At 41.1% G+C, this 18114-nt stretch overlaps 2 protein-coding genes across 18 annotated transcripts in view; one reads left to right on the top strand and one right to left on the bottom strand.

Moving 5' to 3' along the window:
- Nucleotides 1-2712: 2712 nt before the first annotated feature.
- Nucleotides 2713-7369, top strand: LOC116372992 (beta-2-microglobulin-like). 3 transcript variants are annotated; one of them, XM_031821577.1, is made up of 4 exons: nt 2713-2860; nt 3172-3444; nt 5571-5607; nt 6183-6645. In XM_031821577.1, exons 1-3 carry the CDS (start codon nt 2797-2799, stop codon nt 5582-5584), a joined length of 351 nt encoding a protein of 116 aa, XP_031677437.1. In that variant the 5' UTR covers nt 2713-2796; the 3' UTR covers nt 5585-5607; nt 6183-6645. The 3 variants fall into 3 exon arrangements, with proteins under 3 accessions (XP_031677437.1, XP_031677436.1, XP_031677438.1); XM_031821578.1 differs by lacking the exon at nt 6183-6645 and adding an exon at nt 7128-7369 and having other exon boundaries at nt 2719-2860; XM_031821576.1 differs by having other exon boundaries at nt 5571-6645.
- Nucleotides 7370-12494: 5125 nt separating this feature from the next.
- The window catches only part of LOC109882531 (protein FAM111A), a 37305-nt gene continuing 31685 nt past the window's right edge, over nt 12495-18114 (bottom strand). For 8 of the 15 annotated variants that reach the window (XM_031821569.1, XM_031821559.1, XM_031821558.1 and 5 more), the window contains exons 2-3: nt 17914-17969; nt 12495-17671 (exon numbers count right to left, since the gene is read on the bottom strand). In XM_031821569.1, coding sequence (XP_031677429.1) covers nt 15833-17671; nt 17914-17952 — 1878 coding nt within the window. In that variant the 5' untranslated portion in view covers nt 17953-17969 and the 3' untranslated portion in view covers nt 12495-15832. The remainder of the gene's footprint in view (nt 17672-17913; nt 17970-18114) is intronic. The other 7 variants (XM_031821572.1, XM_031821563.1, XM_031821565.1 and 4 more) reach the window with 6 other exon arrangements.

The following is an 18114-nucleotide window of genomic DNA, read 5'->3' as shown; positions in this document are numbered from 1 at the left end:
AGCCGTTAAAAACAGTTCTGTTACAATGAGGTTTGTGCGGTAGGCTATAGGCCCAGTACATTATCAGTACATTGCCACCTACTGTGACATCATCTCTCAGGGTTTCTACGCTGCCACCTACTGTGACATCTTCTCTCAGGGTTTCTATGGTGCCACCTACTGTGACATCATCTCTCAGGGTTTCTATGGTGCCACCTACTGTGACATCATCTCTCAGGGTTTCTATGGTGCCACCTACTGGGACATCATCTCTCGGAGCAGTGCATCTCTCAGGGGTTCTACGCTGCCACCTGCTGTGACATCATCTCTAATAATTAAAATGTATCATTAACACTGGAGTGATAGACGTGCAGATGATGATGTGCAAGTAGAGATACTGGGGTGCAAAAGACCAAGAGGATAAATAACAATAAACAACAAATAATAATATTTTAGTGAACTTTGCCACACCTGTCAGATGGATGGATTATCTTGGCAAAGGAGAAATGCTCACCAATAGGGATGTAAACAAATGTGTGAACAACAATTGAGAGCAGTAAGCTTTTTTGTGCATATGGATCATTTCTGGGATCTTTTATTTCAACTCATGAAACATGGGACCAACACTACATATTAGTTTTATATTTTTGTTCACCATACTTTTATTGTGGCTATACTGTACATGGCCTTCCTAGCCTTTAAATTATGACTATACTGTACCTAGCCTTTAACCATACTTTATAGTGACTATACTGTACCTAGCCTTTAACCATACTTTATTGTGACTATACTGTACCTAGCCTTTAGCTATACTTTACTATGGCTATACTGTACCTAGCCTTTAGCTATACTTTACTATGCCTATACTGTACCTAGCCTTTAACCATACTTTACTATGGCTATACTGTACCTAGCCTTTAGCTATACATTACTATTGCTATACTGTACCTAGCCTTTAGCTATACATTATTATGGCTATACTGTACCTAGCCTTTAACCATACTTTACTATGGCTATACTGTACCTAGCCTTTAGCTATACTTTACTATGCCTATACTGTACCTAGCCTTTAACCATACTTTACTATGGCTATACTGTACCTAGCCTTTAGCTATACTTTACTATGGCTATACTGTACCTAGCCTTTAGCTATACGTTATTGTAGCTATACTGTACCAAGCCTTTAACCATACGTTATTGTAGCTATACTGTACCTAGCCTTTAACCATACGTTATTGTAGCTATACTGTACCAAGCCTTTAACTATACTTTATTGTAGCTATACTGTACCTAGCCTTTAACCATACGTTATTGTAGCTATACTGTACCTAGCCTTTAACCATACTTTATTGTAGCTATACTGTACCTAGCCTTTAACCATACGTTATTGTAGCTATACTGTACCTAGCCTTTAACCATACTTTACTATGGCTATACTGTACCTAGCCTTTAGCTATACTTTACTATGGCTATACTGTACCTAGCCTTTAGCTATACTTTACTATGGCTATACTGTACCTAGCCTTTAGCTATACTTTACTATGGCTATACTGTACCTAGCCTTTAGCTATACATTACTATGGCTATACTGTACCTAGCCTTTAGCTATACTTTACTATGGCTATACTGTACCTAGCCTTTAGCTATACTTTACTATGGCTATACTGTACCTAGCCTTTAGCTATACATTACTATGGCTATACTGTACCTAGCCTTTAGCTATACTTTACTATGGCTATACTGTACCTAGCCTTTAACCATACTTTACTATGGCTATACTGTACCTAGCCTTTAGCTATACTTTACTATGGCTATACTGTACCTAGCCTTTAGCTATACTTTACTATGGCTATACTGTACCTAGCCTTTAGCTATACTTTACTATGGCTATACTGTACCTAGCCTTTAGCTATACATTACTATGGCTATACTGTACCTAGCCTTTAGCTATACTTTACTATGGCTATACTGTACCTAGCCTTTAGCTATACATTACTATGGCTATACTGTACCTAGCCTTTAGCTATACATTACTATGGCTATACTGTACCTAGCCTTTAGCTATACTTTACTATGGCTATACTGTACCTAGCCTTTAGCTATACTTTACTATGGCTATACTGTACCTAGCCTTTAGCTATACATTACTATGGCTATACTGTACCTAGCCTTTAGCTATACTTTACTATGGCTATACTGTACCTAGCCTTTAGCTATACTTTACTATGGCTATACTGTACCTAGCCTTTAGCTATACTTTACTATGGCTATACTGTACCTAGCCTTTAGCTATACTTTACTATGGCTATACTGTACCTAGCCTTTAGCTATACTTTACTATGGCTATACTATACCTAGCCTTTAACTATACTTTACTATGACTATACTGTACCTAGCCTTTAACTATACTTTACTATGGCTATACTGTACCTAGCCTTTAGCTATACTTTACTATGGCTATACTGTACCTAGCCTTTAACTATACTTTATTGTGACTATACTGTACATGACCTTGCTTTTTCAACATAATTTGATCTCAATGCGTTATATGTGCAACATTGTAACTAATAAAATGAAGACTGCGTCAACTTTGTAACTGACTGCATCAGGCTGCCTAGAGAAGCATCAACAGGCGAAGACTGCATAGCAACTGTGAAGTAGGATTTTCAATTGGTGCATAAATCGAAAGAGGGTGTGGCTTCACTACATTGAGGAAAATATATATTTTACTTTCAGTTTCATTTCTTCGTTTGCGACAGTCGGTTGTCCAGTTTGACATATTTTTCAGCGTTGGAAAGACTTGGAAAAAAAGAAATAATGAAAACGGTTTTTTCCGTAGTTGCTTTCTGCGTCGTGTTGGTGACCATAAACGCAAAAGAATGTCAGTAAAGTATGGGAATTACTTTGTAATTATGATTAGGCTATATTGGTGGGATTGTGTTGTGTACGATCTTAATCTGAAAGGCCTCACCAACGACTTTCCTGAAAACAATTATGTATTTCCTTAATTTATGTCTTAAATCGACAGCAAATGTGTACTTTGTATGGGTTACACTTTTTAAGCAAATGTATATTGAGCAGAGAGATTACTCTTTTATTTTTATAGTGAGAATAAGATAATAAACTTCTGTGATACAGATTATGTGTGTGCGGGCGCCTGCCTGACTGTAGCATTCCCTCTTCCCCCTGTAGCTCCCCCCATGGTGAAGGTGTACAGCCGTAACCCAGGGGAATATGGGAAAGACAACACCCTGATCTGTCACGTGAGTGGCTTCCACCCCCCTGACATCAGCATCCAGCTCCTGAAGAACGGCGTGGAGATCCCCGACGCCAAGCAGACAGACCTGGCCTTCGAACAGGGATGGCAGTTCCACCTCACCAAGAGTGTTGGATTCACACCAGCCAGCGGAGAGGAGTACACCTGCAGAGTCCGTCACCTGAAGAATATGAAGACCTACACCTGGGGTGAGTTACTAGTGTAGTTAGAGGAGTATACCTGGGGTGAGTTACTAGTATAGTTAGTAGTTAGAGGAGTACACCTGGGGTGAGTTACTAGTGTAGTTAGTAGTTAGAGGAGTACACCTGGGGTGAGTTACTAGTGTAGTTAATAGTTAGAGGAGTACACCTGAGGTGAGTTACTAGTGTAGTTAATAGTTAGAGGAGTACACCTGAGGTGAGTTACTAGTGTAGTTAATAGTTAGAGGAGTACACCTGGGGTGAGTCACTAGTGTAGTTAGAGGAGTACACCTGGGGTGAGTTACTAGTGTAGTTAGTAGTTAGAGGAGTACACCTGGGGTGAGTTACTAGTGTAGTTAGTAGTTAGAGGAGTACACCTGGGGTGAGTTACTAGTGTAGTTAGTAGTTAGAGGAGTACACCTGGGGTGAGTTACTAGTGTAGTTAGTAGTTAGAGGAGTACACCTGGGGTGAGTTACTAGTGTAGTTAGTAGTTAGAGGAGTACACCTGGGGTGAGTCACTAGTGTAGTTAGTAGTTAGAGGAGTACACCTGGGGTGAGCTACTAGTGTAGTTAGAGGAGTACACCTGGGGTGAGCTACTAGTGTAGTTAGAGGAGTACACCTGGGGTGAGTTACTGGTGTAGTTAGTAGTTAGAGGAGTACACCTGGGGTGAGTTACTGGTGTAGTTAGTAGTTAGAGGAGTACACCTGGGGTGAGTTACTGGTGTAGTTAGTAGTTAGAGGAGTACACCTGGGGTGAGCTACTAGTGTAGTTAGAGGAGTACACCTGGGGTGAGCTACTAGTGTAGTTAGTAGTTAGAGGAGTACACCTGGGGTGAGTTACTAGTGTAGTTAGTAGTTAGAGGAGTACACCTGGGGTGAGTTACTAGTGTAGTTAGAGGAGTACACCTGGGGTGAGTTACTAGTGTAGTTAGTAGTTAGAGGAGTACACCTGGGGTGAGTTACTAGTGTAGTTAGTAGTTAGAGGAGTACACCTGGGGTGAGTTACTAGTGTAGTTAATAGTTAGAGGAGTACACCTGGGCTGAGTTACTAGTGTAGTTAGAGGAGTACACCTGGGGTGAGTTACTAGTGTAGTTAATAGTTAGAGGAGTACACCTGGGGTGAGTTACTAGTGTAGTTAGAGGAGTACACCTGGGGTGAGTTACTAGTGTAGTTAGTAGTTAGAGGAGTACACCTGGGGTGAGTTACTAGTGTAGTTAGTAGTTAGAGGAGTACACCTGGGGTGAGTTACTAGTGTAGTTAGAGGAGTACACCTGGGGTGAGTTACTAGTGTAGTTAGTAGTTAGAGGAGTACACCTGGGGTGAGTTACTAGTGTAGATAGAGGAGTACACCTGGGGTGAGTTACTAGTGTAGTTAGTAGTTAGAGGAGTACACCTGGGGTGAGTTACTAGTGTAGTTAATAGTTAGAGGAGTACACCTGGGCTGAGTTACTAGTGTAGTTAGAGGAGTACACCTGGGGTGAGTTACTAGTGTAGTTAATAGTTAGAGGAGTACACCTGGGGTGAGTTACTAGTGTAGATAGAGGAGTACACCTGGGGTGAGTTACTAGTGTAGTTAGTAGTTAGAGGAGTACACCTGGGGTGAGTTACTAGTGTAGTTAGTAGTTAGAGGAGTACACCTGGGGTGAGCTACTAGTGTAGTTAGTAGTTAGAGGAGTGCACCTGGGGTGAATTACTAGTATAGTTAGTAGTTAGAGGAGTACACTTGGGGTGAGTTACTAGTGTAGTTAGTAGTTAGAGGAGTACACCTGGGGTGAGTTACTAGTGTAGTTAGTAGTTAAAGTACATCTGCAGAGTCCCACACATACACACGTTGCTAAGTTCTATTTCACAATATGACGTGTGTGTGTGTGTGTGTGTGTGTGTGTGTGTGTGTGTGTGTGTGTGTGTGTGTGTGTGTGTGTGTGTGTGTGGTGTGTGTGTGTGTGTGTGTGTGTGTGTGTGTGTGTGTGTGTGTGTGTGTGTGTGTGTGTGTGTGTGTGTGTGTGTGTGTGTGTGTGTGTGTGTGTGTGTGTGTGTGTGTGTGTGTGTGTGTGTGTGTGTGTGTGTGAGAGAGAGATAATCATAATGTGCCATTGACTGACAGAAACCAACTTTTCCTGTTTCCTCTACAGAATCAGATATGTAAGGCTTCGGTGTTCATCGCTGCAGGTGTGTATGTCTGATCATTTCATTTGTAGAGAAACCGTCTATTTAGCTGGCAGTTCTTTAGCTTTGGTCACTAACAATTGGTGGTTATTGTAATACTGTAGAGAGCTGAATAGGGCTGGGAGATATGGTAGGGCTGGGAGATATGGTAGGGCTGGACAATATGGTAGGGCTGGGAGATATGGTAGGGCTGGGAGATATGGTAGGGCTGGGAGATATGGTAGGGCTGGGAGATATGGTAGGGCTGGGAGATATGGTAGGGCTGGGAGATATGGTAGGGCTGGGAGATATGGTAGGGCTGGGAGATATGGTAGGGCTGGGAGATATGGTAGGGCTGGGAGATATGGTAGGGCTGGGAGATATGGTAGGGCTGGGAGATATGGTAGGGCTGGGAGATATGGTAGGGCTGGGCGATATTTAACAATAAATGAAATGATCCAGGTTACATTGTTGACAGCACATTGTTTAAAGTTGTGCAGTTTAAATGTAGCCTACAGCTCTGAGGACAAAGTAATTGTTTTTATCTTCAAGCTAATGTTTCTCTCATGGACTATCGGGGTTTCATTTGACATGAACAGGTGTTTTACTATCAGACCATTTAGCCCTCTGGTCAGCCCTGACAATGGTATGCTGTCTTCCCTACTTCTAATAACGGTGAGCCTACAGCACCAACGGAGGGTCTGTCAGAATCAATCAGTTCTATGACTTCTTTCACTGTTACTGTTAGCCTAGGCTACTGTTAGCCCAAACACTGTTGCTGTTAGCCTAGGCTACTGTTAGCCCAAACACTGTTACTGTTAGCCTACGCTACTGTTAGCCCAAACACTGTTACTGTTAGCCTAGGCTACTGCTAGCCCAAACACTGTTACTGTTAGACAAACACTGTTGCTGTTAGCCTAAGCTACTGCTAGCCCAAACACTGTTACTGTTAGACAAACACTGTTACTGTTAGCCGAGGCTACTGTTAACCCAAACACTGTTACTGTTAGCCTAGGCTACTGTTAGCCCAAACACTGTTACTGTTAGCCTAGGCTACTGTTAGCCCAAACACTGTTGCTGTTAGCCTAGGCTACTGTTAGACAAACACTGCTGCTGTTAGCCTAGGCTACTGTTAGACAAACACTGCTGCTGTTAGCCTAGGCTACTGTTAGCCAAACACTGTTGCTGTTAGCTGAGGCTATTGTTCGTGTTGGATCCTGTATTTTACATTATAGCCATTACCATATATATGATTGAATATTATCTGCTGTTGGCTTGTGTGGATGTATGTATGTGTTATGCAACATAGCTGACTTGAAACATTGTTAAAAGCTTCAGGGCCATGGGCCTTTCTCATGATGGAAAAATACAGAGAAGCATGAAGACAGGAACTGTTCAATGAGTTGGGAGGGGGGCACATTCAGAGCGGGGTGTTGCGAGAACAAGCGGTCTTTTGTTAGATAACAGGAGCCAGGTGCAAGATAACGGTATGGAGCATGAGAGCCTGGATGTTCTTCACAAGCAACATTTACATCTATCAACAGAAGCGCCAAGAGGCGGGGACCCGCCTGAGCGCCTGCAATAGGCTGAGCAAGTTTAAACCACGCCCAGTCTCTACTGTGATAGGCCAACAGACGGGTTGGAACTGTCTATCACAGTATAAAGAATACTGTTTTACATACGTCTTGTCAGTTCTCTGTTCTGCCCTGCGTGGTATTACAGTGAGCCCGTATATACGAAAGTTGCATTTGCCATTTATTACTTAGCTAATAAAAAATACATAGTATAAAATCGGTGACTCATTGTTATATTTATCCTGATACCAGATTTGAATTTACGCAACTCTAACATTAGCCAAACACTGTTGCTGTTAGCCGAGGCTACTGTTAGCCCAAACACTGTTGCTGTTAGCCTAGGCTACTGTTAGCCCAAACACTGTTGCTGTTAGCCTAGGCTGCTGTTAGCCTAGGCTACTGTTAGCCCAAACACTGTTGCTGTTAGCCTAGGCTACTGTTAGCCCAAACACTGTTGCTGTTAGCCTAGGCTGCTGTTAGCCTAGGCTACTGTTAGCCCAAACACTGTTGCTGTTAGCCTAGGCTACTGTTAGCCCAAACACTGTTGCTGTTAGCCTAGGCTGCTGTTAGCCAAAAACACACATCTGAATAGCACCCTGAGAACCGCAATCTGGATAGCTGAAAAGAAAGCACGATATTATTTGAATAGTGGAATATTCAAGTGAATAATTTCAAATGCCCATCCATAGGGTGGCAACACATACATTCTAAATGATTTCAATGGGGCCATTCTCCATTCTGATTGGTTTAATAAACTGTTCAATTAAACTTCAAACAAAAATAATAATCTTTAGCATGTTCATACATTTCTGCATTTCCTGCACTCACATTTGAGATCATTTCCACACTGCCACAATAGGGCAGCACGATATGGGCAAACAATCGCAGCCGTGTTTTTTTTGTACCAAATATTGCAATTGCGATTTAGATCAAAACACCTGGGGTGAACTGTTAGAATCATGGAAATAGAATGAATATTCTAATTCTATAGTTAGAATATAATGGTGGGCACTTTGAATACGGTGTTGTTTGGCATCCTACGGTGTTGTTTGGCATCCTACGGTGTTGTTCGACATCCTACGGTGTTGTTCGACATCCTACGGTGTTGTTCGACATCCTACGGTGTTGTTCGACATCCTACGGTGTTGTTCGACATCCTACGGTGTTGTTCGACATCCTACGGTGTTGTTTGGCATCCTATACGGTGTTGTTTGACATCCTACGGTGTTCGACATCCTATGGTGTTGTTTGACATCCTACGGTGTTGTTCGACATCCTACGGTGTTGTTCGACATCCTACGGTGTTGTTCGACATCCTACGGTGTTGTTCGACATCCTACGGTGTTGTTCGACATCCTACGGTGTTGTTTGGCATCCTATACGGTGTTGTTTGACATCCTACGGTGTTCGACATCCTATGGTGTTGTTTGACATCCTACGGTGTTGTTCGACATCCTACGGTGTTGTTCGACATCCTACGGTGTTGTTTGGCATCCTACGGTGTTGTTTGACATCCTACGGTGTTGTTCGACATCCTACGGTGTTGTTGTTCGACATCCTACGGTGTTGTTCGACATCCTACGGTGTTGTTCGACATCCTACGGTGTTTGACATCCTACGGTGTTGTTTGACATCCTACGGTGTTTGACATCCTACGGTGTTGTTTGACATCCTACGGTGTTGTTTGACATCCTACGGTGTTTGACATCCTACGGTGTTGTTTGACATGACAACGAATGAAAAGTTATAGAACAGCTGCATAGTTGTCATCAAAGTCTTGAACACAAGACTAGTGGTGGTCTGAAGTGGTGGTCTCCTCCTGGTCGAGCAAAACATTGCTCCCCGAGTGACAGGGGGCGGGGCTAGATCTGAAACATCGCTCCCCGAGTGACAGGGGGCGGGGCTAGATCTGAAACATCGCTCCCCGAGTGACAGGGGGCGGGGCTAGATCTGAAACATCGCTCCCCGAGTGACGGGGGCGGGGCTAGATCTGAAACATCGCTCCCCGAGTGACAGGGGGCGGGGCTAGATCTGAAACATCGCTCCCCGAGTGACAGGGGGCGGGGCTAGATCTGAAACATCGCTCCCCGAGTGACAGGGGGCGGGGCTAGATCTGAAACATCGCTCCCCGAGTGACAGGGGGCGGGGATAGATCTGAAACATCGCTCCCCGAGTGACAGGGGGCGGGGATAGATCTGAAACATCGCTCCCCGAGTGACAGGGGGCGGGGATAGATCTGAAACATCTCTCCCCGAGTGACAGGGGTGGGGCTAGATCTGAAACATCGCTCCCTGAGTGACAGGGGGCGGGGCTAGATCTGAAACATCGCTCCCCGAGTGACAGGGGGCGGGGCTAGATCTGAAACATCGCTCCCCGAGTGACAGGGGGCGGGGCTAGATCTGTGTGGAAAGCGGCATGGAGAGGAGAGAGATGACTCAAGTAGCAGAGTAAACTATAAAAAACGGATGTTATACACAGCGGAGTAGCGTGTAATTTTACAAACCTAACATTGAAATACCTTTTTATAGAAGGTGAAGTAAAATCCCAAACTGGTCCATGCATCAATACCGGTGTATAGTCAAATATGGTATATCGCCCAGCCCTAGTACTGAATACTGTGTAATATATACCCTTTACTGAAGTAAGCATGAACCATTGTGGAAATGAAATGTGGATGAGATGAATGACTTGTTGTTGTTGTTGTTGTTGACAACCACAGAATACACCAGCCTCCGAGAATCTCCACTCCGGACATTCCTGGGAATCATCTTCACAACACTGTCCTGTCAAAACTCATCTCCACAACACTGTCCTGTCAAAACTCATCTCCACAACACTGTCCTGTCAAAACTCATCTCCACAACACTGTCCTGTCAAAACTCATCTCCACAACACTGTCCTGTCAAAATCATCTCCACAACACTGTCCTGTCAATCATCTCCACAACACTGTCCTGTCAATCATCTCCACGACACTGTCCTGTCAATCATCTCCACAACACTGTCCTGTCAAAACTCATCTCCACAACACTGTCCTGTCAAAACTCATCTCCACAACACTGTCCTGTCAAAACTCATCTCCACAACACTGTCCTGTCAAAACTCATCTCCACAACACTGTCCTGTCAAAATCATCTCTACAACACTGTCCTGTCAATCATCTCCACAACACTGTCCTGTCAATCATCTCCACAACACTGTCCTGTCAAAACTCATCTCCACGACACTGTCCTGTCAAAACTCATCTCCACGACACTGTCCTGTCAAAATCATCTCCACGACACTGTCCTGTCAATCATCTCCACAACACTGTCCTGTCTAAACACTGCAGGTGAAATCTGTAATGACTCTCTGCACATTGTGACTGATCATTGAACTTAAATTGTGTTTTATTTGACCAGTGCTTGATTTGTGTTGTATTTGATGTGTGTAAATCTGCACCAGAGAACACCCTAATTGCAGCCAGGCTTATAACGTGTCAACCTATACAGTAGGTCCTGGGCTATGTAATGTGTCAACCTATACAGTAGGTCCTGGGCTATGTAATGTGTCAACCTATACAGTAGGACCTGGGCTATGTAATGTGTTAATCTATACAGTAGGTCCTGGGCTATGTAATGTGTTAATCTATACAGTAGGTCCTGGGCTATGTAATGTGTTAATCTATACAGTAGGACCTGGGCTATGTAATGTGTCAACCTATACAGTAGGACCTGGGCTATGTAATGTGTTAATCTATACAGTAGGACCTGGGCTATGTAATGTGTTAATCTATACAGTAGGTCTATTGTATAGATTATGTAATGTGTTAGCCCAGGACCTACTGTATAGATTATGTAATGTGTTAGCCCAGGACCTACTGTATAGGTTATGTAATGTGTTAGCCCAGGACCTACTGTATAGGTTATGTAATGTGTTAGCCCAGGACCTACTGTATAGATTATGTAATGTGTTAGCCCAGGACCTACTGTATAGGTTATGTAATGTGTTAGCCCAGGTCCTACTGTATAGATTATGTAATGTGTTAGCCCAGGTCCTACTGTATAGATTATGTAATGTGTTAGCCCAGGACCTACTGTATAGATTACGTAATGTGTTAGCCCAGGTCCTACTGTATAGATTACGTAATGTGTTAGCCCAGGACCTACTGTATAGGTTATGTAATGTGTTAGCCCAGGACCTACTGTATAGGTTATGTAATGTGTTAGCCCAGGACCTACTGTATAGGTTATGTAATGTGTTAGCCCAGGTCCTACTGTATAGATTATGTAATGTGTTAACCTATACAGTAGGACCTGGGCTATGTAATGTGTTAGCTCAGGTCCTACTGTATAGATTTTGTGGGCTTTTCTCTTAGCTATGATCAGGAAATAAGTACAATTGATCAATCCAGATGTGATTGATGAGAAATGTAGAACTTTAACCTGTTTTTAAATAGCGTAGATTATTAATTGCTTTCTCTTTAGGTTTTCAAAATCACCAAAATAAATAAAGTCTGACTTGATTCAATTCTTGTCTTAAAAAAAAGCTACATGATATTTGTATGCATTATGTGACATAGTATTCTGCTAATTTATCACTTTACTGAAACTTGATTATGTAAAAGTCATGTACCACTTGTCTCACCTTGTACTGTTCAGAGCAGACCATCCAATCTAATGTTGAAGAGCGGGTTGCCTCCTCTGCTGTAGTTGAGGTCTAAATCACCATAAGATATATTTCTATAGAAATCACAAGCTCTACAGCCAGGACATTAGATCAAATGCAGGATGACAATATTACTCTGTCGACTCTAAATGGATTCGTGTTATTTCTCTCTTCTCAAGTTCCATGGTCTCTGCCGGTTAAATGATCAGACACACCATTGTGTGGTCAGTCATGTGATCAGACAAACCCCTGTGTGGTCACAGTCATGTGATCAGACAAACCCCTGTGTGGTCACAGTCATGTGATCAGACACACCATTGTGTGGTCAGTCATGTGATCAGACACACCATTGTGTGGTCACAGTCATGTGATCAGACACACCATTGTGTGGTCACAGTCATGTGATCAGACAAACCATTGTTTGGTCACAGTCATGTGATCAGACACACCCCTGTGTGGTCACAGTCATGTGATCAGACACACCATTGTGTGGTCACAGTCATGTGATCAGACACACCCCTGTGTGGTCACAGTCATGTGATCAGACACACCATTGTGTGGTCAGTCATGTGATCAGACACACCCCTGTGTGGTCACAGTCATGTGATCAGACACACCCCTGTGTGGTCACAGTCATGTGATCAGACACACCATTGTTTGGTCCATTTGCAATAAGAAGCAATAAGCAAGCTGTAATTGTCAACACATTTATTGATTAGTCAGTCTGTCACTAGTTTTATACATGATTGTTGTCATTTCATGAGTTGTAACAATGTCTAAATGATGCATACAGTATTCCAGTGTAATCACAGTGACCACATTGTACTCATGATTAACCTTTACATGTCAAACCAAGAAAGCAAAACGATGGATCCATGAAGTAATATAATATAATATACCATTTAGCAGACGCTTTTATCCAAAGAGACTTACAGTCATGCGTGCATAAAATCTTGTTTTGTAAGTTTGGGTGGTCCCAGGAATCGAACCATCCTCTACCAACTGAGCTACAAAGGAAGTCACCGTCTCAGAAGAGAACAAGAGTAGTGACTCTATTCAACATATTCAACATGACTCTATTCCACATGACTATTCCACATGACTCTATTCAACATGACTCTATTCAACATGATTCTATTCAACATGACTCTATTCAACATATTCAACATGACTCTATTCCACATGATTCTATTCACTCTATTCAACATGACTCTATTCCACATGATTCTATTCACTCTATTCAACATGATTCTATTCACTCTATTCCACATGATTCTATTCACTCTATTCAACATGATTCTATTCCACATGACTCTATTCCACATGAATCTATTCAACATGACTTTTCACTCTATTCAACATGACTATTCACTCTATTCAACATGATTCTATTCAACACATTCAACATGATTCTATTCAACACATTCAACATGATTCTATTCAACATGATTCTATTCAACACATTCAACATGATTCTATTCAACATGATTCTATTCAACACATTCAACATGATTCTATTCAACATGATCCTATTCAACACATTCAACATGATTCTATTCAACATGATTCTATTCAACATGACTCTATTCAACATGATTCTATTCAACATGACTCTATTCAACATGATTCTATTCAACATGATTCTATTCAACATGACTCTATTCAACATGATTCTATTCAACACATTCAACATGATTCTATTCAACACATTCAACATGATTCTATTCAACATGATTCTATTCAACATGACTCTATTCAACATGATTCTATTCAACATGACTCTATTCAACATGATTCTATTCAACATGATTCTATTCAACATGACTCTATTCAACATGATTCTATTCAACACATTCAACATGATTCTATTCAACACATTCAACATGATTCTATTCAACATGATTCTATTCAACATGATTCTATTCAACATTATTCTATTCAACACATTCAACATGATTCTATTAAACATGACTCTATTCAACATGATTCTATTCAACATGACTCTATTCACTCTATTCAACATGACTCTGTTCAACATGATTCTATTCAACACATTCAACATGATTCTATTCAACATGACTCTATTCAACATGATTCTATTCAACATGACTCTATTCAACATGATTCTATTCAACATGACTCTATTCAACATGACTCTATTCAACATGACTCTATTCAACATGACTCTATTCACTCTATTCAACATGATTCTATTCAACATGACTCTATTCAACATGACTCTATTCACTCTATTCAACATGATTCTATTCAACATGACTCTATTCACTCTATTCAACATGATTCTATTCAACATGACTCTATTCAACATGACTCTATTCAACATGACTCTATTCAACATGTCTCTATTCACTCTATTCAACATGATTCTATTCAACATGATTCTATTCAACATGACTCTATTCACTCTATTCAACATGATTCTATTCAACATGACTCTATTCAACATGATTCTATTCAACACATTCAACATGATTCTATTCAACACATTCAACATGATTCTATTCAACATGATTCTATTCAACATGATTCTATTCAACATTATTCTATTCAACACATTCAACATGATTCTATTAAACATGACTCTATTCAACATGATTCTATTCAACATGACTCTATTCACTCTATTCAACATGACTCTGTTCAACATGATTCTATTCAACACATTCAACATGATTCTATTCAACATGACTCTATTCAACATGATTCTATTCAACATGACTCTATTCAACATGATTCTATTCAACATGACTCTATTCAACATGACTCTATTCAACATGACTCTATTCAACATGACTCTATTCACTCTATTCAACATGATTCTATTCAACATGACTCTATTCAACATGACTCTATTCACTCTATTCAACATGATTCTATTCAACATGACTCTATTCACTCTATTCAACATGATTCTATTCAACATGACTCTATTCAACATGACTCTATTCAACATGACTCTATTCAACATGTCTCTATTCACTCTATTCAACATGATTCTATTCAACATGATTCTATTCAACATGACTCTATTCACTCTATTCAACATGATTCTATTCAACATGACTCTATTCAACATGATTCTATTCAACATGACTCTATTCAACATGACTCTATTCACTCTATTCAACATGACTCTATTCAACATGACTCTATTCACTCTATTCAACATGATTCTATTCAACATGATTCTATTCAACATGACTCTATTCAACATGATTCTATTCAACATGACTCTATTCACTCTATTCAACATGATTCTATTCAACATGATTCTATTCAACATGACTCTATTCAACATGATTCTATTCACTCTATTCAACATGACTCTATTCACTCTATTCAACATGACTATTCAACATGATTCTATTCCACATTACTCTATTCAACAAAGTTAAAGAAAAAGACAAGTAATCAAAATGTAGAACACAATAAAAACAATATTTAGATAGTTGCAATCTGATCTAGGTAGATGTCTGAATCTATTAAATGTTTATTTTTGCAGAGAAGGCCCACTGAGACCGAAGTATCTTTTTAAAAAGAAACCATGCTTCACAGAAATGCAGAGTACTTCATAAGGAACCAGTGGTTTATATATATCAAATAAAACATGTACCTTTGACCTAGGACAAGTAATATTATCAATACCCTGAAAGGCACTAGTGGAATGGTTTAACATGAATACTGACTATTACAGTATTTGCAGCCTCCCTCTGAATTCTTAATAGACATTGTTGTGTTGTTCCCAAGACAACCACTGGGTGGCATTGTTGTGTTGTTCCCAGGACAACCACTGGGTGGCATTGTTGTGTTGTTCCCAGGACAACCACTGGGTGGCATTGTTGTGTTGTTCCCAGGACAGCCACTGGGTGGCATTGTTGTGTTGTTCCCAGGACAACCACTGGGTGGCATTGTTGTGTTGTTCCCAGGACAACCACTGGGTGGCATTGTTGTGTTGTTCCCAGGACAACCACTGGGTGGCATTGAATTATCTGTATTTGCAACAATCTCCTACGACATATCCATAGGCTCATCACCATTAGTCTTGAAAAGAGCATCAAACAGGAAGAGGTTTTTCTGTGCCTCTTCCTTAACTCTTTTCAAAACTGCCTGATTGTTGTCCTCCTCCAAACGGATGACAAAGTTCCGTAATATGGTGAGCAGAGGGAGGGCGTACTCTAACACACTCTGTTTGCTCTGCGTGCGCTTATCCTCATATTCAAAGCCACCAGTATGTATGCCAAACACTCGACCAAGCTCATCGAAGACTGGCGAGCCAGAAGATCCATGGAAGAAGGAGGTGTTGTAGGTCACAAAGTCGTCCTTGTTCTCCTGCATCACTTCCTCGTAGCGCTTTTTCTGTTTTTCAAGGGCGTCGTTTATTGTGAAGATTGCATGTCCCTTTTCCCGTTTATATTTATTCGCCGCCTCCTCTCTTATCTCACTGCCAATGATGGAGGTGGGCTCCATTTGTTTCACCAGTCCACCTGGGTGTCCAATGAGGCAGGCCCCACCGCATGCTGGGACTGGGCCATATTCACGGAGGAGACCAGGAGGAACCTTTTTCTGTTGCTTCTTATTCTGAGGAACAATCTCCAGTATGGCATAGTCGATATAATGTTTTCCCTGATGTCCATATTGAAAGTCGATCAGCAGGGTTTTTGCTCTGAATACGTTCACATCGGCTCCATTTGGATTTTCATAGTTGAACTTCACAGATACATCGACTAACAACTGTAAGTTTTCTCTTACATTTTCACCAAACAAATGTGCATTTGTTAGGATGTAGTTGTCAAACAGCACGAAGCCTGTCCCCTGAACACCCTGAACACCTTCAACAATCACCTGACAAACGGAGGCACCAAGTTCAATCAATTTCTTCACTCTGTGAACCTCAGAGAACTTTTGTCTGATTTTCCCGAATTCCTGCTTAATGAGATCCAACTCTTCAGGAAATATCTTCTGTTGGCTGTATTCCCTCCTACTTTCCATCTGCTTCACCAGATCATCAAACTGGTTGCGAAGGATCGTCAATATTTCACCATGTTTTGGCACGGGAATGCATTTTCGTTTCTGCTTTCTTCTCGAAGAGGACTCCCCTACATCTGATGTTTCAGTTGTTAGCGTCGATGGAGGCATCTGTGTGCCGTCTCCTTCAGAGTCAGGGCTTGGGTTGAACAGAGATGTGTGCGTGGTTATAATGTTTTTAGTTTTTATTGTGGATTCAGATGTTTCCATCTTATTTGCCATTTTCTCCTTCTGTTTTGTCAGACACATTTCAAAGTTTCTACCATTAAGTTTTATTGCAATTTGCCCCATTGAAACCATGCTTCCTGTTGATCGATCAGAGAGCTGGCATTTCTGTTCAAACACAATGTTTGAGAAGCGTCCATCATTTCGTAGAGCCTTCTTCACTTCGTCCTTCTGTTTTGCATAGACACATAGAGGTCCGTAGGACTCCAGTTGTTTGTTTCCAAGTATTTGTTTTGATTTACTGTTTTTCCCTCCCGTTGTCTCAACAGAGAAAGTGACATAATCGTCTGTTTCCTGATCCGTGACCCCTGCAGGTTCATCTGTGGCATGTGTGACTATCTCAATAGTGAGACGGTCATCCTCTTTGATCAGCCAACATGGAAAGTGCTTCACTATGTACCCCTTACAACTCTTGATGACAATGTCTTTCCCTTTCGGTGTCTTCCTGTCCATTTGGTTTAACTCCTTGAATGTGTCATTAGTTTCAAGAGCTCTCCATATTGTTCCAGGTTTGGTGCAGGTGATTTCCTCTTTGGTTATTTTATGAGTTGGGCAACTGAAGGAGAATGAGTGACAGTGTTCCATTTCTGGATAAATCTGTAAAAGAAAATAGAATATTGATTTTTTTTGGTGTCAATATTCTCATGTTACTGAAATGGTGAGGATAAAGTATTCTGAGATACTCTGCAGTATATTTTCATCATATTGAGAAACAGTATTGTATAAATATATACACACACACACACGATAAGATCCCTCTGTCCTTGATGCTGATGAGGCTTTTATTATGTGACCCATCAAAGTCATGCTTAAACTAAAACTAAAATAACTTCACTCACATCGCTCTCAAGCGGCTCGGACTTCACCACGGCTGCCATTGGACCTGTGAAATGACCTGTGAAATGATTCAACATTATTAAGTCCATTGTGGTTGATAAGAGGGTCATTCCATCAATAGTGCATTTTGGGTAATTTGGTAAAAAAAAAAAAATAATGTAAAAACTGTTTGTGTCACCTAATTGTAACATTGTCATAAAGAG

This window comes from Oncorhynchus kisutch, unplaced genomic scaffold (genome assembly GCF_002021735.2).
Source record: "Oncorhynchus kisutch isolate 150728-3 unplaced genomic scaffold, Okis_V2 scaffold3993, whole genome shotgun sequence".
Lineage (NCBI taxonomy): Eukaryota > Metazoa > Chordata > Actinopteri > Salmoniformes > Salmonidae > Oncorhynchus > Oncorhynchus kisutch.
The sequence above is the reverse complement of the archived record's forward strand: the minus strand, read 5'-3'. Positions and strand labels throughout refer to the sequence as shown.

Excerpts from the sequence above, each read along its gene's own strand:
- LOC116372992 (XM_031821578.1), top strand. The coding sequence starts at position 2,797 with ATGAAAACGGTTTTTTCCGTAGTTGCTTTCTGCGTCGTGTTGGTGACC. Across the intron at positions 2,861-3,171 it reads GACCATAAACGCAAAAGAAT|CTCCCCCCATGGTGAAGGTG; the intron begins GTCAGTAAAGTA and ends TTCCCCCTGTAG.